Source organism: Polypterus senegalus, chromosome 11 (assembly GCF_016835505.1).
Source record: "Polypterus senegalus isolate Bchr_013 chromosome 11, ASM1683550v1, whole genome shotgun sequence".
In the NCBI taxonomy this organism is placed as follows: domain Eukaryota; kingdom Metazoa; phylum Chordata; class Cladistia; order Polypteriformes; family Polypteridae; genus Polypterus; species Polypterus senegalus.
In genome coordinates this window covers 61,599,972-61,626,747 of record NC_053164.1, presented here as the reverse complement: position 1 = coordinate 61,626,747, position 26,776 = coordinate 61,599,972, and the positions used below count along the sequence as shown (strand labels likewise).

The 26,776-nt window shown below is 36.0% G+C and overlaps 1 protein-coding gene across 1 annotated transcript in view; it reads left to right on the top strand.

Moving 5' to 3' along the window:
* Positions 1–212: 212 nt before the first annotated feature.
* Positions 213–26,776, top strand: part of clic1 (chloride intracellular channel 1) — a 55,941-nt gene continuing 29,377 nt past the window's right edge. Inside the window, exon 1 of the mRNA XM_039768785.1 lies at positions 213–652. Within this exon, the coding sequence (XP_039624719.1) occupies positions 611–652 (42 nt within the window). The 5' untranslated portion in view covers positions 213–610. The remainder of the gene's footprint in view (positions 653–26,776) is intronic.

Sequence of the window (26,776 nt, the reverse complement as noted above, 5' to 3'; positions counted from 1 at the left end):
TCGAAAATGGATGGATTTCTCTGTAATAATTGTCGAGTGCAATTTAATATAATGTATGTCAATATCTGTACATTTAATGCATTAATTCTTTTCAATAAATAGTGGTTTACATGGTATTTTATTGATGACTTAGACATATAAAATGAAAAAGTAAAAAACAATCCGGGCACTCTCCCATTAGCCGACTTGGCTGTAGCTGTGTTATTCTGCAATCAGGGTGGAGTCATCGTCGTAGATCGAATTGCACCAGGAAGCGCGTGGTGCTTTTCGGATTGAGCTAACGTTTCTTCATTTCTTGTATTCGTTTATCATTTCTTCTAGGCCAGTGGCCGAGACTGTGTTACTGTATTGCACGCAAGAGAGAGTACGGGTGGAGAAGCTTAACGCTTTTTTTCCGCTTTTCACGCCCTTTAGAAAAGCAAAAGCGCGCCGCCTTAGAGCCTCGGGAGTAACTTTCCAAATCGCATTCGGACCTCTCAGTCTGACGGCAACCGGAAAAAAGGGTCATCAGACGGGCTTGTGAGCATTTTAGTCACTGTTCCAGTTAACTGAGTAACTGGCCGTTCTAAACTTTTCCTTCACACAGCCTCGGTGACGCTAGACAGCGGCAATGGCAGCTGAAGATCGCCCTCAAGTCGAGCTCTTTGTGAAGGTAAATAACAACCCTGATGCTGGAAACTTTCCGTGTGTAATTTTTGCTTTTTTCGGAATGTTTTTTAAAAGTTTATTACATTATTTTGCACGTGGATTTATTTTTTGTAGTTTACTGTACTAAAAGCGATTAGTAGCAGTTTGCGTATTGCGTGTATTTCTTAGCTGTTTGATTTTTAGGTGTGACATTTTATGTTAATGAGTAATTAGTTACTGCTGAAGTTCAGTAGCCGAGAACTGAATATGTTTAGTTTTTTTTTTAATAAAGTGTAAAGATTTTTTTTTTTTTTCCAAATTTGATGACTTCTGGGAAGGGAAGAAAGAAGACTTGATGATTTGCAGGCTTGGGTTGAATCAACGCGTTTACCTTCTCAACCGCACTGAAAGCTTGCTTTGTATTAAAGTTTCAATTTCCTTTCTGCGTGGTGTTGGCGCGTCTTCTCCTCTTAAACGGGCTTCCCGTATTAATTCTTAAGGTGTTCAGGGCCTCGTTCAAATACACACAAAAAGAGTATACTGCAAGGACTTGTTGCTGAGTACCCGTTGTCCGAAACACAAGGATATTCCCGAAACTCATGGTGCTACGCAAAACTAATCGGGGAGACTATTTCTGTACTGTGTAGATTAATGACTCCAGCCATGTGCTATAGGGCTTCATTTTTACAGTAACGACGTGCAAAGAATTAAAATGCTATATAATTTGATCGTGATGGTACACTCTACAGATGCGAAGATTAGGTGGGTTAGGCAGGTTTAAGCCATTGTGCATAACCGTCGACTACCACTGATGATTTGCTCTTGATGCTGCTGCGTCTAGATGAAACTCCCCAAGATCCTATAAATTTAGTTAACCGAATTCATTTGATGGATGGATGGGTAGACATAATTTTTCCGTGGTTCCCGAATTTATATCGCTTTCCATGTGTTTTTTCATTTTAATCAACACGTTAGCTGATTAAGCATATGCATTTATTAATATGTGAGTCCATAAACTTACTATGGTGCCTTTTATTAATAATATTACGGGTAAAATGGGCGTGCAAGCCTTAAAAAGGTGTATTGCGTACAACAAGGTTTAATATTATTATCCCCACGCACAATAGCATGTCACTGTTTTATATTTCTATTAATTAGACCATACTTTGACCCATTGGAAAAGGTTGATTTATAAAACAAGTACTGTAACTGGATAGTATCACTTCTTTGTAGTGATCAGAGGAAACCATGTGGTTTAAATGTAAAGAATTATAAAGTTCATCTTTGATTCCCACAATCATCAAACATCAAAAAAATAAGTTCCAAACACATTCTGTCCGGGTGATTGGTGACCCTAAATTGTTTAGCATCTGTTTGTGGAAGTGCCTCATTCTGGCTTTGTACATGTGGCCGTGACCACATGTAACCTTGACTAGTATAAAGATGTTACTGAAACACCAGTGATAGTTCATCCATATATTTTTCCCTGTGAATGAGCTTGTTCCTGTTGTTAATCTGTACTTAAAATGCTGCAATGAGATTGCTATAAGTCACATTTAACTAAGATGTCTTGTTTGTCATTTGAAACTTTCCTTCTGAATTTGTTTCAGCACATTATACTGTTTTTTAAGTACTTTCTTTTTGACGTTTCATTATTATTTGTATGTTTTAGGAAACAATATAAAATTATTTGTTTTACGACCTTAATTTTTTTGTAATTTTTATTCTTTATAGGTGTGTTTCCATATATAGTTTGTTTGTTTACGTATAATATAAAATACATGTCTAAATACATTTGAAGTGGCCGGTTAATGTTGAATAGCAACAAACACAAAATATATTAAATTGCTTCATTTGCTACACCTTTTCATTAGAAACTTTTAAATCCTAATAAAATGTAATTGCAGCAAATTGTATCAAGTGTCTGATTTCTCCCTTAGAAACTGCTCAAGTAGTACTCATTCCCACATTTCTTTGATGAAAAGTTTAGTATTTGAATGTTTGTTGCTTTACTTGGAGCATTTTTTGACAATCTAGAATTGGGTGACAAATAGGTTAGTGTTGTGTGCTGCCTCATAGCGCTAGACACTTAGGATCAAGTTTTAGTCTTAGACTGTGTCGTGCTTGCATCTTTTGCCTATGTTAAGGTATGCTTTTGCTCACCACTGTCGCTTTCCAAAGACATGCATGTCATTTTGACTAGGAAATTAGCCAGGATTGGCTAATTTCTTATACCTAATGAAGAAAAATAAGAAATAGCCTTCTGATTAAGACATTAACATAAATGAAAATAAGTAGTTAATGACGCCAGTGTTAATTTGATATCTGCAGGTTTAGACAGTTGTTCATTTACTGTATAGAAGGTTTATCTGTATGAATGATGGAATAAGAATCACATTGAATTGCTGTGCATATTCTTAAAATATTAACATCTGTATTTATACTTTAATAAAGCAGTATCTGTTAATTTCTTTTAAATCCTAACACAAAGAGAACCACTATAGGATATTATTTTGTTTTGAGCTAGATCTGAGTAGAGTCTCTAAAATAGGAACAGGTTAATTATTGCCCTTCTTTAATGTAGTCATATTTGGTGTTCATTACTTTATTGTGTTTTCTATTGTAGATTATTCAAACCGTTATTGCAGCTGTGGCTTGTACAGTAGGCCCCACAATTGTAAGGGAAATATAATTGCATTACTAAGGAACCCCATATACTTCATGATCATGAGTACTATAACTTCATTAACACAGCCTTTCTTTAAAATTCCTTTATAATGTTATTTTCAACACCTGACAAAAATCTGTGTTTTTATGAAGCATTTACATTTGAGATGTAATGCTAAAAGCACTACTCTCCACAGCAACAACCTGTCAGTGCTACAGTGTCATGATAGTTTATTACATATCATAACTAAATTGTGGACATGTGGTTTAAAAGAGAATTGTGTGTGTCACAAAGTCAGAGAGGCGAGATTGTGTTGGTTTGGACATGTGCAGAGGAGAAATAATAATAATAATAATGCTGGGTATATTGGGAAAAGGATGTTAAAGATAGAGCTGCCAGGAAAGAGGAAAAGAGGAAGGCATGAGAGAAGGTTTATGGATGTGGTGAGAGAAGACATGCAGGTGATGGGTGTAACAGAGCAAGATGTAGAGGACAGGAAGATTTTGAACAAGGTGATCTGCTGTGGCAACCCCTAATGGGAGCAGCCAAAGGAAGAAGTAGTTTTGTAAAACAGCTATCGCTACAGTACTGACTGGCTGTACAGTTGCTGGCTTAGTTTACCAAAGTATGATTAGACAAACCTTGTCTTGAGTAGGAAATTTGGCAGTCTATCGTTTTAAAACACAATTCACACTTGGTGCCTGGTAGTGAAGTATGTATACAGTATCCTGGTAGGTGGACTGTTGAGATAAAAGAAAGGCCCATCTGTTACCTGGAAAGCTACCAGTGCTTGCTGTTTTCCCTTTGTACTACTAAGTATTTTCTGTATGCAGCTTAACAATGTACAATGTGTCTTGTAGTACTGATTACTCCAGCTACTAGCACATCACTTTGTAAGATTTGTATGAGTAGAATATTGATTCACCACCTTTAATATATGAGGATATGTCTAAAGCTATCTTTGTGCAATCGACCCATGTACTAGGTTTACTCTTAACTCTAGCATAAAACCTCCCTATTATGTAATTACTTTTAAGTATTTAGACCTGTCTGTATAGTCATCTTTCAGCATTAGCAACCACTACATAATAACTCTGTTTTAATTATTATTTTATATTTGGCATTTACTGTTCCCCAAACTGACAAGATCAGGGTACACTATACATTTTTACATGCTTTTTTTGCTTCTGGGTCACAGGATGTTTAAGTGACTTACACAAGGTCACGTAGCAGGAACTGAGCCGACAGGCTTGTGCACCGCCTTAGCCTCTACATGATACTGTCTAAACCATTTATATAAATGTATATCCTTTATATATATCTTTAAATAAAGGATATAAATGTATGTCCTTTCCATTACTCGGGTAGAAAGGTCTTCCAGATTGTTGTCTTTCCTGATGGAGATCAAGGTGCAACTTTCTCCAAGCATTGTGTCTTGCCATGAGGGAGTGATTCCAGGAAAGTCTACAGCATCATATGATGGTGGCAACCCTCAATTAATCTTGGCCAATTTTACACATTGTCCAGACATCTGGCACTAAGCAAGCACATTTTAGGGGTACAGCATGGTTCTAGAGCAAAGGATTAGTAACATACCCATTAACAATTTGCCAAGTCAATGCCAATATTCTGTTTAAATGCCAAATTACATTTCAAATTGACCTTGGCTAATGTTATGAATAGCAAGCAAGGAATGATTAGCATGACAGATTTGGCTTGTGAGTTCTATTTTTGCTGTTCTTGTAATAATAACTAATAAACAGCAAATATTTGATTTGCAACCATATATAACTTTTCCTGGTGAATGCCCTCTCAATCAAAACTTTACAGCTGTCCCCAAGTTTCTTCATTTCTCCCTCAATAGGCTATGTCACTTGATTAAGGGACATACTGTAGTGGTTGCATAGCTGCTGGCCTTGTGGTGTACTCCAGCATACTAATCACTACACCACACTGCCAATTGGAATGAAAAATGGATGTTATTAACCCTTGCTGAATATGTACTTATATTTTATACTATACATCCATTAATATTAGTGTACATTATTGTGTTTTTTTGTTTGTTTGTTTTTGTTAATTAACTTTTCATCCATAGTTGAAGGCATGGTGGTGCAAGAGTTAGTGCTATTGCCTCACATTACCAGGTGATACAGTTTACATCTGGCCTTGTCACTATTATTACAGGTTATTATCCTGGTATTCCAATTTTACTACCAAGTTTCATATATATATATATATATATATATATATATATATATATATATATTAGGTTAACATGCCTCATCTAATATTGTCAACAATCTTAGCTGTAATGCTGTCATAGTAGGCTCCTACACCACTGATTTGAATTTAGAGGGTTGGATGACTTAGGCTTGAATCTTCACCTTTTGATCTCATATAGAATTATATTTATGCTGAAAATTATAGTTGTTTGAGTATTTCTGAAGCAATTTTTATTCATCTTCCTAGAAATTAAGAAACACTTGTGAGGGGTGTGACTGGGTGTCTTGAAATAGTAGTGTTCACATAACTACATTTGGAACTTGTTTTGAATTCTCTTCCATTATATATGATGAGATAAAAAGGAGACTTGTAGGATCATAGCAGTGGTTCTACAGTGCATAAAAGAACCCCTCATTTTCAAGGTATATGAAAAAAAATGTTTCTGTACATACATTAAAATCAAATAATTTGATATTCCCGCATTAAATCTGTTTGACAGACTTGAGGTTTTCTAGCGGTTGCCTTCATGTTGTTTCAAAGATTCCATTGTTCTTTTAAAATAGTCTCTTACACATGTTGACACTCTTCTTTAATCCTTATGATAAAATCAAGGTAATTTTAAGTGATTATCTTTACTTTTTCAAATTTTCCTCTGTTTTTCCCATTATTTTCCATTGACCTTCAAATTTACTGAATATCCTTTCAGTGACGTTTACAATTTCAGTTTTAAAGTTGGTACCTTAGTTAAGAAATCTGTGGCATTGCACATTATAAAATATTTCTCAAGGGTTAAGCAGAACGGGCAGTGGCCATTTACATTCTTCATTTTTCATTCCAGTAATGGATACTATGGCTGGCAATCTGTACAAAAATTGGGTGTTGAATAGTAATATTAAAAATAGGTAAATATTGAAAATTTGGATGTAGGTTTAAAATGTTTTAAGCGATACTACATGTATGTTTGAACTTAACATACCTTTGTGTGCTTCACTAATTAATTTTGGTTGTTGCTTGCATTGTGTCTGCAAAGCATGCAATGCTTACAACTTGTGTACTGACACAGACATTGCTTGGAAAACATGGCCCCTTGCCCAAAAACAGAATGTTCTATGCATGGAAAGTGACATGAGAAAAGTGGAACCACGATACTTCACATGCATATAATGCAGATATGAAATCCATCATCCATGATCCACTTAAATGCATTAAACATACATGTTACTTTAGTCCCCACACCCTGCCCCCTTAGCTAGCCCTCTGCTCCACTGTGTACCTTTCTGGTCCTTGGGTACAAATGTAGGTTATGTATTTAAAAAAAAAAAAAAAAAAAAGCAGCTTGTCGAAGGTAGTGCGCAAACCAGCCGAATTTGATTAGTTTGTAGATCATGGTGCTAGTTAGTGCTGGGCGATATGGAAAAATCCTATATCACGATATGGATTATTTTATATCACAATAACGATATATATCACGATATACCACCCACAATAAAGTACGTTTCCAGTTATTCTCTGAAAAGTTTAAAAAAATATCATTGCATACTTTTTTTTGCAACTTTATTTTGAAGTGACATTTAACTGAACTGTCACAAAACCACAAGATGGAGTTTCTTTGCGAAAAAGTTCATTTTTATTCTTGATTATCACTTATATAAAGGGTAGAGTATGCATTGCATAGCGACAAGACATTATCATTCATTTGTCATAGCCTATTTAATGCAATATTTTCTTTAGTAATTGATAAAATTAGGTTAGAAACGATAGAAACGATAGAAGAGAAATAGGACGATAGACACTTTTCTATCGTCCCCACGATATATATCATCATATCGCCCAGCACCAGTGCTAGTTGTCAAATAATAACATGCAGGAGTACGCATACAGGTTTCTTTTTCCCCTTTACAGAGTCAGCCAAAATTGAATACATGTTACCTTAGTAATTATTTTTCAGTATGTTTTTTGTTTTGTGTCAAGCCAGAAGTGTCCAAAAGACACATGTTGGTTAACTAAGTATGCTTTCTTGATGCTGAAAATGCTCTTTAAAGTGGCAATTTTACAACTGTTTAATTATAACTGAAATATTTCTGATTATTGATTTATTTCCCATTATGTTTAATGAGAAAGAACACCATCTTTTGTTTTGTCAGATGAATGCTTAACGGCTTTAATAATAAACTACAGTAAATTAGGGATTTTGTATTCAAGAGTGAAAAGGAATAGGATCTGGAGCAAAACTACACTTTTAGGGCACAGGAGTAGTTTTAAACTCTGTTGTTAGTTACACCCGTTAACCAAAAAGCAGAACAGCATGGTAGAACCCTCTGATCATTTTTTTAAATAGTGACAATAACTAACTGTTTAAAAGTTAAAAAAATGATGATGATGATGGAAGTTGTATGCAAAACATGCACAATACAGAAGTATTGCCACACAGTTCTGAAATTTGTGTCTGGTAATATTGTCTGTCATTTTCTAGCCTGCTTAGTCCTCAACAGGGTTGTAGGAGGTTCTGGAGCCTATACCAGCTAGGATAGGGTGCCAGTCCTTTACAGAGTGAACACCCACACATTCACCCAGTCATCCGCTCACTCAATCACTCAAACAGCCACTCAGTACCGGTGATTTAGGATCGTACATTTAGGTAAAGTACATGTCTTTTGACTGGTGGAAAAAAACAGAGCACCCGGAGGAAACTCGTGCAGATATGGGGAGAACATGCAAATTCAATGCAGGGAGTACTCGGGACGCAAACCCTGGTCCTTTTACTGTGAGGCAGCAGTGCTGCCCTGAGGTAAAATAAGGGACCGTTATTTTACAGTCTAATTTGAGCTTTTGCCTTTAAACTAGACTTTTAATTATATTTAAATAGTGATATTCAAACTGTCAGCCTGAATGGATGCCATCCTTGTGCAGCTCTCATGATTTTCATTTGTCTAATCCAAAAAACTTTTGAAAGCCATCACCCTTTTTCTGTAGTTAAGGTACAAATATTAAAACCTGTTAGGACAGCAGAGTAAAAGATCTAAGGATATACTGTATAAGATTAGCTTCTGGGCTTCTTCAGAAGGCTAACCAGTTAGTAAAATATTAACTTTAGTGGTCAGTGTTACATGATAGGAATGGGTGTGGAATAAGCTGTGCAGATTGATTTGAAAATAAAAATGAGTGAGGGTGTGACTGAGTTTATGTACCAACACATATTAGGTGCAGAAAACAAAAGAAATATGGCTGCATCCATCACACCACTGTGAGGTTAGTGAAATAAAGCCTTCAGCAGACTTTAGTTTAACCGTTAATATGACTGAGAGAAGTTTGTGTCTTGATAGAAGGAGAAGACATTTTATGTTGAAATACATTTTGTTTGCTAGTTTGCTTTTAAATACAGTTCTGAGTTTTCTGGTTCAAATTGTTTTCTTACTTTAATCATTATAGATACATTTTACAGTAAGGGGCAAACAGCTATTTAGGTTTCCTTAATGGCACAATTATGAAGTCTATATTTAATAAATATAATGCCTTGAATATTTTTTTTCAAATCTCAAGGATGGCAGTTGACATTCATTATGATCCTTCAGGAGCAAATCAGTTAGACTGGCAGTTTGGCAAATTGCAGACATATGAAAACAGTTAACCTTAACATCAGGTTCCCTGCACAAAGGCTGAGTATGTCTGCTTGCCCTTTTGAACCAACATCAGGGTTTCCATTTTCTCAAAAAACGTCCTTTTGCAAACCCTTCTCGCATAGCAGGTTGAACGTCCCTTTAGTAATGGAGCTGCAACAGTTATGAGTAGTCCTTTAATAAGTCTGTTCATTACTTCCATTTACATGCCTTATTTTCTTTAATTTTAAAATAAAATAACAGTGATTACTGAAATATGCACTAAACTGTTGTACTAATTTCAGGAATTACTTAATGTAGTGAATTACATTCTTTTCTTTCTGAGTAAAATTAGATTATGACTAAACTTTGTGCAAGTGGAAATTGTAAGTAAATATAAATTACAGTATTGTTCACCCTTGACCTGTATGTGATCGTGTAAATTGCCCATAAAAGTGGGACTGGGTGGGCACAGTGGTAAACACTGCCATCATATAATCCTGTAACCCATTGTTTTTTTTGGAGATGATTTGTACAGTCTCCCCCATTTGCTTGGGTCTTCCTTCTTGGTCTGTGCCTTATGTTCATTGGTGATTTCATATTGGCTCAGTATGAGTGTTTACATGGGCCCTGCAAACCAAGCTGACACCCCATTCAGGGCTGGTTCCTGCTTTATGCCCAGTGCTGCTGATACAGGCTCTTGGCCCCAGTGACCTTGAATCAGATTAGGCAATTTGAGAACTTTATCAGTGTGGTGCTGTTGTGTCCTCATTGTACAAGTGTAAAACTGTAGTTTGTTTTGACTAAATAAGCACCACAAAATTCTGATAAAGTGTAAAATATTGTATCAAAACTTGAGCAACATGATTCAAGTCCTAAATTCAAACTCTATAGTAGTTGACCCATATGGACAAGTTTCAAATTTAAACATAACTTAGAACATCAAAAATATTTGTACAATGCTGATTTGTAATGTATGTCTTTTTGTATTTATGAAAGTTGATTACACACCTAATCTCCAAAAACATATGTACAGTAAATTAACCAATTGATGCAAAGCAGATTTACAGAAAGAATGTGTGCATTTATGTGACTGTGTTCAGAACAGCTGTTAACCCTATAATTCTGATGAGATCTTCCTTAATTTAAACTACACTATGTAAATTATTTTAATGTTACTTGCCCAAAACTGTTGATGTGATGGCACAATGGATAGCAGTGTGGCGTCAAAGATTTCTTGGCTAGAATTTTATGCCCATTCATTCTCTGTATGGAGCTTACATCTTCTTCCTATATCGATGTGGGTTTTTTGGACATCCCCACTGATGTTTAAGTTAGGTTAATTAAAACCTCTCCATTGTCCTTAGTCTGGGTAAACCTTGCAATACATTGCCACATTATTTATTTTCTTCCATCTTGCAACCAGTGCTTCTGTGGTGTGCTTTAGAACTCCGTGACTGAGAATATATAGTAGGTGTTTTTGAGAATATAGATATGCATGTATATTCACAGTTGAACCAGTAAAGTGATCTGCAATTGCTTCGTGATACTAGGCCTTTTTTATCCATGGCACAATATGCCTTTAATTTTTTCGAGATCTGTTAATTTCTAAATAGCATATTAATGCTACCCAATGACTCTGTGCTGGATAAGTGTCTTAAAAAGTTGATAGATGTATATTTAAGTTATGGGTAACACATTTTTGATTATGTATAACTCTGAGATACATAATTTTGTAGAGTTTGCATGTTGTCCTTGTGTGTGAAACTTTCTTAACAATTCCCAATCATTTAGAGTTTAGGTTAATTGGTGACTTCAGATTAGCCAGGTTTGAGTAAATATCAGTTTGTGCATAGATGTGTTTTGTGTTAGACTGACGGCCAAGTTCCTGTCTTGTAGTTAACGCTGTCTTTATAACCACTGACTACTGCAGCTATAAAATTGGGTTAAGCTGGTTCTGGAAATGAGACCTTGGAGATTAATTTTATTTTTTCTTTTGTAACTTTAAACAGATAATTTAATTACTTATATATTTCTTTGTCAGTGAAGAGCATTTTCTTAAAGAAGTATGTCTACTAATGTATTAATAAGAGGTTAGCTGTAAATAATAGGCAGGCTATGTAGACTAGTGACTTTTAATCACAGGTCAAGGATTTGCCACATGCAAATTTTCTTACCATGTCTGATATGTTGACCCTGAACAAGTCATTTTACATGGTTCTGATCCACTGTAAGAAATAAAAAAAAAAGACTTTTGTTTTTGGTTTGGAAAATACTAATTAAATGGCACCATCAGCATGAATAGTTATAGAGTAAAAAGAAAGTTGGCAGTTCAGTCATAAATATAGATGTTATAGTTAATCATCAATCAAGAATAAAATGGCCCTCTTTCAGCAATTCTGTTGTTCATCCATCCTAAAGCCAGAGACCAGATTAACAGCTTAAAGTCTCTGACCTGGAAGTATACAAACTCCAAAAAAAAACCAAATACTTAGTGAACACATGCATATTTGAATATGGGTACAACACAGTAGTACTTACGTGAACCTGCCAAAGAAAGTTCATATGATATCCAAACAGTATGTACAGAAATATTTTATAAAGATTTTGAAATTATCATGAAGGTATTTGGAGTGGTGGGTGGTTGAAGACTACTTTCTCTTTCAAATATGCTGGCTGAAAAAAATTGTCTGAATGCCTCTTTAAGCTTAATCGAACACGTATTTTGCTAAAACCACCTTGAATCTTCGATATGTTCAAATATTACAAGAACTAGGCAGTGGACTTTATTTTAGTCATCCTTTAAGCATTTATATTTGTTGTGGCTAACTTTCAGCTCAGATGGAGATGAAATGTCAGATGAGCCAACTGCTATATTAAGAAATATCTTAATGTTATTAAGAATTATCTGGAGTTCCTTCTACAATTTTCTTAGATTCACTATCCAGAGTATGCTTAATACAGGCCTTTTGTATAAATTAATAATGATTTCATTGTGTAATCCAGAACCATTTTGTGTAAATAGCTTTTAGCTGACAAGAAAGGCAGTTAGTGCCCATCCGGCCCATTTGCAATGGAAAAAAAGCACCTGTCTGGAAACCTACACTTGAAGAAACATTACAGCCATTTTTTTCCAAATGAAATGAAGGATGGATTAAGCCTGTATTTTCACAAGAAAGACAAAAAATGACACATTGCTCTCTTACTGATTCGCTATCTAAACAGTCATTTAGAGGGCAAAATGAACGCCTACATTTTAAATAATTGGTCAGGATCAGAACTTCTGTCTTTTATCCAAAAAGGAACAATGATTGTCAGTTTAGCTGAATTGTGAAACTGGTTTCTGATTGTCATTTTACTTAGGAATGTAGATTCCCTAAACCCTGTTACTGTTTGACTCCCTGGGAATGTATGTTGTAGATGTTTGCTGTATTACAAAACAAAACAAAACAAGTCTGTTCGTTGGGGTTTTTCATCTGGCAGGCTCTCGGTAAACACCAGTTTCCTTGTGGTTAACCAAAGCTATGGAGTTTTTAAAGAAAGAAAGCTGAGACTGGCAGTTTTTGTTGGGTTGTTGATACAGGGTCTGAACTTAACTGCTAGAATATATCAAACTAATACAGTAGAAGCTTGGCCTGCGAATGGGCAGAGAATGGTTGTCTGCTTCTGTCCAGTGTCCCTTTCCCTCTCAGCAAAGCATTATTTGCTCTTTGTTTCTTGAGAATGTGTCATTACTGAAAGTTTCCAAGAAATTTCGGAGCCTGTTTCAATGTTTCACCTGTTTCAGAGTACTTCTCAGATAAGCTTGTGATCCTGATACTGAATTGATTTGTTAATACATTCAGTTTTAAAGCACAGGAAGCCAGTACATCATCAGAATCCTGGGCAGGTTTCATATTGAAGGCTGTTCAGCTGTGTTCGGGCAGCTTGATTTAGAGAAAAGATGTGAAAACACGATATGCTCCAATAAGGCAGTACTGTAGTCAGATGATCAGCTATTGTCAAAGACAAGTAGCAAATATAAAATAGAGAAGACTATGTTGGCTGTTTTTTTTATCATCTTATTCAAGTACTATTTACTAAAACTAACAATGCAGTTCCATGTGTCACTTTACCTCTCTTATTCTCTCTCTATAACTAGAACATTCTGGCACATTCTTGGATGCATAAAAGATTTTACTCTTGGCATTCAACTATATATGGTTATGAAATTTGTCTCTTAATTTTCTTTTTTTATATTTGAAATGAACCTTGGTCTATCAGCTCATATAGAGTCTAATATTTTCAGTACAAGCTTAATTACTTTTATGTGTGAGGCTAGTTATAGGAAAAACAAAAATACCAAAAGATCACATATCTACCTACTGCTTATTTTTTTATTTTTTTTATGTTACCCCATGGGTTGTAATGATGGCTTAGAAATATTTGTAATTTTATATTTTCATGGATAACAGCGATGATAATTTTCTGATAGAATGGAAACCTGTGGTGACCAACATTGGACAACAGCAACAGTACCACAATCCTCCAGTCAAATGCTAACAGTGTGCAAAATGTATAATAAATGTAAAATGTATAACTTACACAAAATGTATAATTTTGCTAAAATATTGTTAAATAAATTCCTCCAGAAAATGAAAGAAGTCCACACAGGAAGCCTGCTCACGTGGAATCACTCTTTTGAATTGAAGACAGGACTCTTAACCAGTGAATGAGGGGGAGATGCATGTCTTTTGCACATTGTGAGCATAGAACTGGATGAATTATGTCAGCATTTGTTAACCACTGGGCCATCGTGAGCTGCTGTCAGTGAATCTCTTAAGCAGTTGACAGTACCATGTGATATTTGTTGCTGTAATTTTTCATGACCATCTCACAAATAAGACACACTACCCCTGCTCTTATAATTGCATTTGTTTTAATAATGGGGTAATTTCCCCCAAACTGGCTCAAACATGCATTCTGTTTTCTTCAAAGGTGACCAGACAAACCCCTGTGGGTTAGGAATAATTGTAAAGAAGACACACTGGGTCGCGACACCATAAAGGTTGAGAAACACAGGTTTAGGTGACATGAGTAACATGAAATTTTGTATGGACAATTTTTGACATTGTTTGCTTTTTTCCAGCATTAAGTTACTATAGGCTCCCATTCTGTCAGAAATTATCTGTTCTCCATGAAATCATTACAATAAACATTTTTTCAGTAGTAACTGCAAACCACATAGAGTAATTAACAAATAAAAAATAGCATGAAATTCTAATTAAAAAAAAAAAAAAATTTTTTGTACACTATACAGTGGAACCTCGGTTCAACAACAACAACATTTATTTATATAGCACATTTTCATACAAACAGTAGCTCAAAGTGCTTTACATATTAAAGAATAGAAAAATGAAAGACACAATTATAAAACAAAATAAATCAACATTAACATCGAATAAGAGTAAGGTTCAATGGCCAGGGGGGACAGAAAAAACAAAAAAACTCCAGACAGCTGGAGAAAAATAAAATCTGTAGGGATTCCAGACCATGATACCGCCCAGTCCCCTCTGGGCATTCTACCTAACATAAATGAAACAGTCCTCTTTGGATTTAGGATTCTCACGGAAGGGCTTGATGATGATGATGGTCACGTAGACTTCTTCCTTTTAATCCATCCATCATTGTTGGTTCACAACCATAATTCGTTCCAAAACTCTGGTCGTAAACCGATTTGGTCATGAACCGAAGTAATTTCCTCCATAGGATTGTATGTAAATACAATTGATCTGTTCCAGACTGTCGAACTGTATGTAAATATCTTTTTTTCAAGATTTTTAAGCACAAATATGGTTAATTATACCGTAGAATGCACAGCGTAATAGTAAACTAAATGTAAAAACATTGAATAACACTGGGAAAACCTTGAACAACAGAGAAAACTAACACTGCAAGAGTTTGCGCTATAGTGCTACAAACCGCTCGCTAAAAACACTTTTTTTAATGAGTTTTAAGCACAGGGAAAAAATTAGCATTTGAAAAATCCGTAATTTATAAACCACCAAGAAAAGTAACATTGCAACAATGCACGCTACGAACAAATCACTGTAAACAGAAGTGAAGTGAGGTTAAAATCCAATAGAAAAAAGTCTTCATTAAATACGACGAGGTTAAAACAATCCTCGGATCTATCTCTTTAAAAGCAAGCCCGGCGCACTGTTTAACTACGTTCTCTGCCTTATGCGTCCAGCCGTCTCTCTTGCGCTTCTCTCTCTCGCGCACCTGTGTGTGTGTCTGTCTCTCTCACGCGTCTGAGTTTGCGTCTCTCGCTCGCATCTGCGTGGCCCGTCTGTGTGTGTGTGTCTGTGTCTGTGTCTCTCTCTCTCTCTCTTGCGCTGCACAGGGAGAGACTGAACACGTGCGGAAATCATTGGGTGCACAAACCGAAAGGGAAACTGGCTTGTTCGTATACCGAGTGTGTGGTTGCGAACAGATGCAAAAGTTTTGCAAACTTTTTGGTCGTAAACCGATTTGTACTTGTTCCGAGACATTCGTGAACAGAGGTTCCACTGAACAAGAAATTGGGTTACAGTTTTTCTTTAATATGAAAATTGAAAAATGCCAGTTTAAGTATATTGGTTTGCTTGAATTAAAGTCAGCTTTCCATTGTGTGCCTCTGTTATAAAAATATACATGCACACAAATACAGTGTGAGAAAAACTGGAACAAGAAAAAAGATACTGTATATACTCACAGATTCTCCCGCAGATAAGTTGATTTTACAGTATAATTTCTGATATTTTATAATGTCTGTCATATACGTCTAATGTGGGAAACTCATGCTATTAGTACAAGGGATTATGATATGCTAACGCCCACCTGAGCGTGTAACCACAGAGCACACTGCCTTTTTTTTCTATGTGGGTGCGGCAATACACTGTATCACTGCATGCTCCTAACCTCTCTCTCTCTTGTGCCTACGTGACCACATGGTAATACCCAAACTATTCCAAAGCAACATTTGCACTGATTTGTGTTTTTTGTATCTCACACCCTCATACACCTTTATTGTAAGAGCATCCCTTATCAACGATGGAGTGTTCGATCAGAAGAAAATATGAAGCTGGTTTTAAATTAAACATCACTGAAGTAGCAAAACAAATTGGTAACTGCGCTGCTGCAACGAAATTTGATGCATCTGAGAAACCAATATGAGATTGGAGGAGGCAAGAAGATGTTAAAAAAAAAAAAATAAATTGTCGCATTTTTGAACCGGAGTACAATTCAGGGTCTGATTTTATGATCGATTTTTCAGGTTTTAAGACCCGACTTGTACGTGAGTATATACAGTATATAAATGTGTAATAAAAAAAAAATCTTCACTTTACCATGGCATGGCTTCATTTACTAGTGGATTATCCAAAGCCTGTTTCTAGTTGCCTTCCTAACTGTGAGTCCAGTCTGTCCGTTCACCAGAGTCTCCAGTTCATTGTGAAACAGTTTGACAGCAACAGATTAAGTAGCTTCCAGCCAGCAACAGCAGTGCATGGTTGCAGATTGACAAGGATGTGACCAACAGTATCCAAGCCACATCCAAAGGAAATGTATACAGGATACTTCCCAAACCTGCAGGTTGGCAAGGCCCAGGGCAAGGAGAGACACCACCTTATCCAGGAAAAGGTTTGAGCAGGCATGGATGAAGAATGGGTGAATGAGTGGGACTCAGACAGCTGGAAGCATGGACAAGGTGGGAGAGTGTACTGCAACGCAGGGTTACTTGGTCTAACATCATGCAGGACGACTTCCTTAGTGTTCGATTCCTTGTGCAAGTGGTCTTTGATGCCCTACCATGCCCAGCAACCCTACACGTCTGGGGCAAGAATGAGACACATTCCTGTCATTTGTGTTCTGGAAGAGAATCCTTAGAACACCTCCTCAGCAGCTGCCCAAAGACCTTTGGGGAAGGCTGCTACTGCTGGCACCACAACCAGTAGCTTAGGCTGGTTGCTGAGAGTATAGCCACTGCCGTCCAGTCCAGCAAGTACCATTATGCCATAAAGAAGATTGTCTTTGTGAAAGCTGGAGGGAAACCCTGCCCACAACCAAAAAATGAGGAAAAGCCTACTGTCCCCAATTGGCAGCTGCTGGTTGACCTAGGCAAACAGCTAAACATTCCACAACATATTGTTATGATATCACTCCGTTCAGACATGATCATCATCTCTGAGCTGACAAAACAACTGATCATGCTGGAACTCATTGTGGCCTGGGAATATGGAGGAAATATTTCGGACAAAATGAAATAAATAAATAAATGCGTAAATAAATAAAAGTACTGTGAAATGTGAGCATAAATAAATAAATGTGTCATGAAATGACAGCCTTAATAAATAAATATGTCATGAAATGAGAGCATAAATAAATAAATGTGTCACGAAATATGTTTTTCGTTGCTTATTTATTTATTTCATTTTGTCCGTAACATTCCTGCAAACCGTCATGAAATACGGCTTGAAATAAAACTGTCACTTTCACTCATCAAAGTTGAGAGGGTGGGCTCTAACACACCCTCTAGTTACTGATTGGTGAATCGATAGCACAAGAATTAATTAGAAAAATGCTTACTACTGCCGATTAAATGGATTCTGCCGAAGATATTACGTATTTCAGAGAGAGAATTGAAGATTTATCGGAAGAGATTACAATGTTGGCGGCCCTTTTAGAACTGAGTATTTGACCCTTGTTTTACGAGTAGAAAGTCAGTTGCATATTCGCAGCTACTTTTTCAAACAACTGTACAGCTCTGATCAGTGGTAAAGTTGTTCAGTTCAAAATATTAGGTGGAGCTGCTTTGGGCATTCCATGTCAAAGTACCTAAACTAATACAGCCGTTGCAGCTTACCGTATATCAAACTGGCTCATTCGTCTTGTGATCGTCTTCTCTGATACATCATACAGATCTGCAATCTGTTGTACTTTTAAACCGCATAACAGAAGGTGTTCTATTGACTCAGCTGGAATGTCAAAGGATGGACGTCCAGAGCAGGGTACTGCATCACCTGAACTGGAGTGTAGTAGAGTCTGTTCCACCTGTTCTTCGATAATTTCAAAAACAGTTTCATCTATATCGGAGTCTAAAAGGGCCTCCAACATTGTAATTTCTTCCGATAAATCTTCAATTCTCTCTCTGAAATACGTAATATCTTCAGCAGAATCCATTTCATCGGCAGTAGTAAGCATTTTTCTAATTAATTCTTGTGCTATCGATTCACCAATCAGTAACTAGAGGGCGTGTTAGAGCCCACCCTCTCAACTTTGACGAGTGAAGGTGACAGTTTTATTTCAAGCCGTATTTCATGACGGTTTGCAGGAATGTTACGGACAAAATGAAATAAATAAATAAGCAACGAAAAACATATTTCGTGACACATTTATTTATTTATGCTCTCATTTCATGACATATTTATTTATTAAGGCTGTCATTTCATGACACATTTATTTATTTATGCTCACATTTCACAGTACTTTTATTTATTTACGCATTTATTTATTTATTTCATTTTGTCCGAAATATTCCTCCATATGGGAAGAGTATATGGAAGAAACAAATAAGAAAAAAACATGCAAATTAGCAGGGACTGGTGGAGAAATGCCGTGACAGAGACTGGAAGATGCCCTGTGAGCCCAAAGACATTGGCTGTAGAGGTTTTGGAGGATGTTCTCTTTGCAAAGTCCTCAATCAGCTGGGCATTACAGGAGAGGCAAAAGGGAAAGCTATTAAATCTGTTAGTGAAGCCTTGGATTAAGAAGGCTAGGATGCAAGTCGGGGCTTGATCAACCCTGGCTGGGTCACCTGGGTAAGAGTGTCTGATGTTGAAAGACTTGAAACACCCCATGACCCCAAGAACATGAAGATGCGTCCATTGACATTTTGAAAATGCATCTTGCACACTTTTAGCAATGTTTAATTGCTAATACCAATTGATTGATTATGTAACACTGTATATATAAATCCATTGTTTTTGTTGTTAGAGAAATGGTAAAAACTAATTTGTTCTAGGTTCTAAGCCTTGTTTCAGAAAAAATATGACAGCTTGTAATTATGAGAATAATTTTATTTTTTTTATGCAATATGGATTATGAATAAGTATTTTTTAATATATTTTATTATTATGTATTTTAAGGAAATTTATTTTAGTATTTCCATGGTCACTGAGCAATAAGCCTTCAAAATTTTACTTTGTAGAACAGTTAACACCTGTCGTCTATAGATTATAAAAATACACTTTAATATAGGATGTATGGCTTCTATCCATCTGGTTATGCAGGAGCTTAGAACAAAACTTTTTTTTTTTTTTTAAATGGAATTGGTTAATCAAGTAACGTGAAATTAGTGATAGGTATCGGCCTTTTTAAAAAAAAAAAAAAAATAATAAATACGTAAATGAAAAAAAAAACCTGATCAGAACATCCCTAGTATTGATCTACTGGTGTGAAATTTCTGAGGGATACACCCTGTACCAGTGAGATTTTGCTTGCTATAGAAAATGCACATGCATTCCAATGCTCCAAAATTCACAAAATCATAACAGCTGACTGCTTCAAGTAAGGTCTTCTGTATTCAACATCATTCCGCCATTGAACTCTCATTCAGTCCATCTTGCATTTTTTTATTCTGAGTGTGTGCTGTACAACACTGTTTGCTATAAAGTGTAAGGGCAACCATGCATTTTTTTTTTTAAATCTCAGATACAAGAAATGATAGGTGTCTGACCCCTCATATTGATTCACCTTGTTTGGATTCATTATATCTAGATAAAGCTAAGCTTCTGTTTCTTTAAATCATTTTTTTCCTTGCTGTTGGGTACATTTCTGGGTTTCCTTCTCAACTTGTGTTAGAATTTCGCCTAAACTTGCCTTGTGTATACAGTATACACATTTGCAATGTGTTGTTAGTAGTTGCGCGCAAATTTCCAACACAATGTGCCCGTACTGGGTATAGTGTAAAATTTGGCCTCTTCTATCTGTGATAAGTAGCCCAAAGTTTAATATCAGCAATATTCCGGCATCACAGGGAATTGAACACTCCAGTCCTGTGACCTTGACCTCGCATATTAATGATAGTAATTCTTTGCATTTATATAGCGCTTTTCCTACTACTCAAAGCGCTCAGCAATTGCAGGTTAAGGGCCTTGCTCAAGGGCCCAACAGAGCAGTGTCCCTTTTGGCATTTACGGGATTCGAACTGGCAACCTTCCGATTGCCAGTGCAGATCCCTAGCCTCGGAGCCACCACTCCGCCAACTAAGTAGCCATAAGCCTTGCCAAATCATCAAGCCTTCCTGAGAACAATAACTTAATTTGTAGGAAGAAAGCTATGCCTGGAATTTTAAAGCAAATGTTTGTAGAGATCATCTGTTATCAGTCTTGTTTGATATTTAAATTGGTACAGTTATTTCAAACAATAGATTAAACTGTATCTTCTCACAGATCTCATCCTCCTTCCCTCCTCACAGGTCTAATCCTCCTCCTTACTTCCTTTTGCATGTCATGTACGGTTTGCAGCAGGATTGAAAGTGCATATTTTTCACATTCAAGACTGCTAATGATACACTGAAAATGCCATTTGTCTTCTATGAAAATTAATCACATGTGCAAAGCATCCTGGCCCCAGGCAGGAAATGTATATTGCACTGAATATTTTTGGCATTGTCAGTGTTCATTGGAATAGTCACATTTGTACTTTTATAGTTTCCACTCTGATACTGCCTTAGTCAGCTCTTTGGCAATGTTGTCACTGGTATGACTGTCAGGAGGACATGTCAAAAGCATGGGGAGTTTTATTCCATTCTGTGCTGTAAGAGCGTTTTTTTAATAAGGGGGTAGCTCTCTGTAGCTTGAACCTTTATCTTGTTGTGCAGTGCTGGGGCTACAGCCATAATAAAATATTGGTGAGATGGACTAGTGTAAAGTTACTCAAGCGCATGCAACATATTTGTGAATCTTGCATTATCAACAAAAGAGTAAGGTCTCATATCTGCTGCTATAAACGTCAAAATTGCTAGAGTCATTTCTTTAACCAGACTGAATCAGACGAGAAGTGCTGCCTAAAGGCTCTATGTAGACTTTGCTGTGTTGCTTTGTGCTTTCTTTTGGTTTCATCAATTGACAGAGAAGGAGAAGGGTGATATCTGCACAGAGTGGACATGCTTGTGTTATTAGCACCAATGTATGCTACTCATATTTAACATATTCTTTGCACTGTAATTTTTCAATTCACCACTTGATGATAATCACTGTCATAACCTAAAGGGAAGCCAAAGTGCCCCCTGGATCCAAACCATACAGATACGGGTTCAAGTTCTTCTTAATTGCTGGCTTTAGCTATTGCTTTCTTCCACAAACTATGCTAGCAAATTTGAAAGTGCTATCTTTTGTCATGTGTCTGGTTCCACAATTAAGGGGTTTTCCAGAGAAGAGATCTTGCTTCCATGTTTAAATTTTTAATGCACCTCATAATAATATAAGTGGCACTTTATCTTATAAGCGCTATTTTATTTTCTCCACTCTATGCAATATAATGTTCAATGTACCACTCAGCTATTGAGAAGTTCATATTGAACAATATGAAACGATAGAGCATATTGTTATTTCTATCATCCATCCATTATCCAACCTGCTATATCCTAACTACAGGGTCACGGGGTTCTGCTGCAGCCAATCCCAGCCAACACAGGGCGCAAGGCAGAAAACAAACCCTGGGCAGAGCGCCAGCCACCGCAATGCGCGCACACGCACACACTAGGGACAATTTAGAATCGCCAATGCACCTAACCTGCATGTCTTTGGACTGTGGGAGGAAACCGGAGTACCCGGATGAAACCCACGCAGACACAGGGAGAACATGCAAACTCCACGCATGGAGGACCCGGGAAGTGACAGTTTTACAACAGGTAAAAGTCACTCACCCTCATACAGTAACTTCATTTTAGCCATTTGTACTCCCTACCTAATCACATGTGACAGTGGGAATGTTAAGGGACTGATATTTCCAAGGATTCATTCCAGGACTTGGCTTTAATTTCATCTCAATGATGCATTACAATTTCTTCAAAATAGCAAATGCTGCAAAGATATATATGTCAATATCCTTTAACCCTCCTTGCGAAAACCACCTCAGGATACTTGCTTACTTGGGAAAGCTGCTCATCCATTACCTATCAGGAAAAAGCAAATGTTTTCCAGCAGAGGATCATGGCCCAAGATCTGAAAGTCTAAGCAATCCTTTGAGATCAGCATTTGAATAGGGTGGGGTCATGCAGCAGGTTTTAGAATGCAAACTGTATTGTGCTGTCAAGCCTACTTGACCGCTATTCATCAGTTTGGGTTCAGAGATTTGGGATGATCTGATGATGATGTAGGCAGCAGTGGGAGAAGGCCATATGATTTGCATTCTTTCCTAACCCTTTAAGTGGTTCTGATGATTACTGTAACCTCAGTAGGATTTGAAGCTGCCCTTTGTGCATAGGCATCTTGAGCTTATGACAGATAGATGAGGGCACACTGTTTACTTAAGTAAAGCAGGAAAATTCAGCTGCACTTTCAAGACAAAAAAAGCTTTTATTATTGCCAGTTTTATGCCATTACACAATAAGCTGAGAAATGAAAATGCACAATGAATGATGTGACCAATCAACTTTATGCTAAGTGATTGGTGAGGTATTTGCTTTTTAATACAGCACTATATACAGCCACAATAAAGAAATGAAAATTTTGCGTTTATCCTTGATTTGTTATAAAAATGGCTTGAGTTGATACATACTGTAGGTCAGAAAATGGACGGTTGGATGAACAAATTCAGGGATGCTGTGAGTCAATGCATGTCTTGATTGTTCTAGGTTCAAGAAAGGATTCAACCTCACACACGTCCATCTATTCTATATAAAATTTATTGAGTTAGTTAAAACCTAATTGGTCAGACATTTGCTAATGTTTTGAAGCAGAAGGCAAATCTCTCTAGTTGTTCAACATATAGTGTGCTAATGGAAGCACATAATTTTAGAGATGCATAATCAGCTAGGCTACTGAAATGGAACATGTAATTGAAAACAATATAATACAAAAAATAAAAATTAGTTTTGTTTGTTTTTTTTTAAAACCATATTTATTAGTATAATAAATAAAATTTAATCAAATGGTAGAAGTAGTAATTCTGTACTCACAGTATTTCTGGTTCAACGGCTAGTTCTCAATTAGTACACCAGCTTACGCAACAGCAAAGACTTCTCACTTTCGTGAGATAATTTGAAAATAACATAACAAAGACTGTTTTAGAAGAGTTTTGAAATAATGATCATAAATTGACATGCTTGATTTCACAAATGCAGTCTTTCATTTAAGACAAATCTAAAACTGAGAGAGCGATTTGGAAAATTTGCATCAGATGTTTCCATGACATTTTAAGTTTGAATGAATTGGTCTTGTCCATTAAATATCAATCTTCGTACATATCGTTGACTAGGTGATATTTGTTCCACATACTATAATGGTGTATACATCAACCTAATCACAGCAAATATCACAATTCTAATAAAGCATTGTCATAAAAGTTTGTTTATATGGAAACATCCTGAATTGCCTTTTTCAGTAATAAATGTGACAATGATATAAAATGTCAGATTTTTAATGTTCCAGTGTTAAGGTAAATCAGGTAGTCCATGGTGATCAGATCATTCTTTACACACCCTATGTTGAAATTCCGTCTAACTCGGTAAAATCCACCCCCAAACCAATTATGCCCCCCAACCCCTTTTGTTGTTACAATGGTATGAAATTCTCTTTTCTGTCACACATGAATTTCAAGCCCAGGATGGATGGATGAATGGAAGAATTGAAAGATAGATAATCCCACCCCTCAACATTTGTGCTTTTTAAGTCAGCATTCAGTATTTGTATAGATTTTAGAAATCAAATGCCAAAGTAATAAACCTTTGAGACATGTGGTGTAGCTACAGTTGAAAGTTGCTTTATTTGGCAGGGATGTGGTCCTCTGAAGCCTATGATCATAGCTAGTGCTATTCTTTAACATCTGTCTTCACACCTTTTAGTCCACCTTACGGTTTCTGCGAAAGAGTGTACTGTTTTGTCTTGTTGTTTTTTCCCAAGCAGAAGTCTCCTTTTATTGGTTTGCTTGACATTCCTGTTCGCTGAAAAAACTAAAATAAACTTCAACATGCAAAAAACTGGCCTAAACAACAGTCTAGAAGTTAAGAATTGTACAGATATGGATTTACCCAACCCTAGAGCTATCCAGTGATTGAAGCAGGACTCCTTATTCCCTAAGTTGTGTAACTGGAAACAAAGGCCTCCTTTGATTAAATAGTTGTTTACATGTTTCCTGTGACACTTTTGAATTTGGGACCCTTTCGTTTTATTGTCAAAAAAAAATTTCATCAGTATGGAATTAAATACCACTCGTTCATTTAGTATTCTTTTTTTCTACCTTTCATCTTGATAAGGGTTTGTTGGTTTACATTTTAACATTAATAGTAGTTTTGAATGGAATGTGGATTTTATTTGGTTTAGAAGGCTGTGCACTTTTAGCTTGGGGATATTCTTCAGCTGACATCATGTATTTTCAATTCAAATAGAGGTCAACAATGCCTGCTTGAAGGTTTAGATCAGTAGCCTGGAATTTAAATCACAGCTACATAGTGACTAGCTAATAGTACCTTGACTGCAAGCAAAAGGTGAATTAAACAGCTGGGCTTGCTTTTTAATACTTTAGCATTTTAATGTCTGATGTTTACCTGGATAAGTTTTCTCATATTTTCTTATGAAGATAATCCATGAACTGAATATTTTTCGCATTATAAAAATGACCATGGTAATATGATGATTCTGTTTACATAAGTTGCTTTTTCCCTATTGACAACCCATTTTTAATGGATTTATAGTGGTGTTTGCATCTGTTTTGCTTCTGTCCCTTGTGCCCTTTTAAAATGCCTTTAGAGATTGACCTTTTTAAAAAATCTTGAGATTTCATACATAATGTTACAAAATAACTTGGATTGCTGAACATGCTCATCCATGTGTATTTCAATGGTGAAACCTACAGCTGTCTTCTCTTCTAGACTTCAAGTCTCCAAATATGTAATTTGACCCATCACTACTGTCTATTGTTTCTAAAAAGCTAAATTTCTGCCTGGGAAATTTGTAAGTCATTTTTATAGATCTAGTAGTTAAAAAATACCGTAGTTTATTTTTTGTTGCCTTATTTTTGTTACTTTTATTTATTTTGATATATCTACATTACTGCTAGGAAGCTTTTTGCCTTTTATATTAGACCATTGTTAATTTGAAATTCTGGTTTAATCAAAACTCATCTTTTCTTAAAGAAAAAATCAGTTTGAAAAGATCTTTCTGAATCTTAGATCTGTATATGTAAGACAAATTTTGAAGCAAACAGGATTTGAAGTAATAGATCAAGGCAAAGAATAAAAAGAATATCAGTATACCTTTAAGCTTAAAAGCATTTAGGATGTCATGTATTATACAGCAAATAGTTACAGAACCATAACCAATATTTGAAAGTTGGTTTAACAGTAATGGACAAAGGACATGAGTCACTCAAGCAAACACTTCTATATACCAAATATGTTGAGCATTATGATGTGTTTTGTTTCTTTTTAAATTAAAGCATTTAAAGCAACAAAGAAATTGAACTGGAAAAAGAAGAGACTGAGACTTTTATAGGTTTTAAAATGGATTTATTTACATACATTATTTTTTGCAGTGTTATGCCTTTAGTACACAGTTTTAGAAAACCATTATTCTTTTGACTATTAAAGGGCAAGAGAGCTTTATCTTAAACCTTGAAACTAGAGCTGAGCGATATGGAAAAATTCTTAATTTCTTAATTTTTTTTTTATATCAGTCGATATTGATGTATATCACAATGTAAATCAAATCACTATTTCTGTCATGCTTAAAGGATCCTCTTTACTCCTGAGTGAGTTTTGAAGATCTCATAAGTTTAATTTTGGTTTATATATTATTTATTTTCTATCAGAAGATGAACATAATAAATGTACTATAGAATTTTATACAACTGTATTTCAAATAATAAAATATATATATGTAATAAACTAAAATCTTAATTCTGACCAGTCAAAAGCTTCAAGTGTTACAGGAGAACGCAAAATGCACAACTAAATTCTTTGGTCAATTCCAAATAAATAAAATAGACAATACAAAATGAAAAGTCTAAATTCTGACCAGTCAGAATGTTTCAAGTTTTTCAGGAGAACACACTAAATCTGTTGGTCAACTTCAAATAAATAAAATAATTTTATTTCTAAATTTCTGAAATCTTAAATTTAAAACTAAACAGCTTTTAAGTTTTATAGGAGAACACAAAGTAAAATTTTTTGTTAGTTCCAAATAAATAACGTAGGTATTGATACAAAATAAAATTTCAAAAGCACTACCTCTAAATGATATCCTTTCCTTTGTACAGTGTCAGGAAGGCCAGGGGCCATGACCCGGCTGGGACGCCGTGAGGGACCGGATGTGGGTCTGCACCCACCCTGGATCACGTGGGGGCCACCTTCCTGGTTGCTTTGGGGGCCATGGGTTAAGGGCATGGAAGCCTCACCCTGCAGGGGCCCGTGGTCACCGCC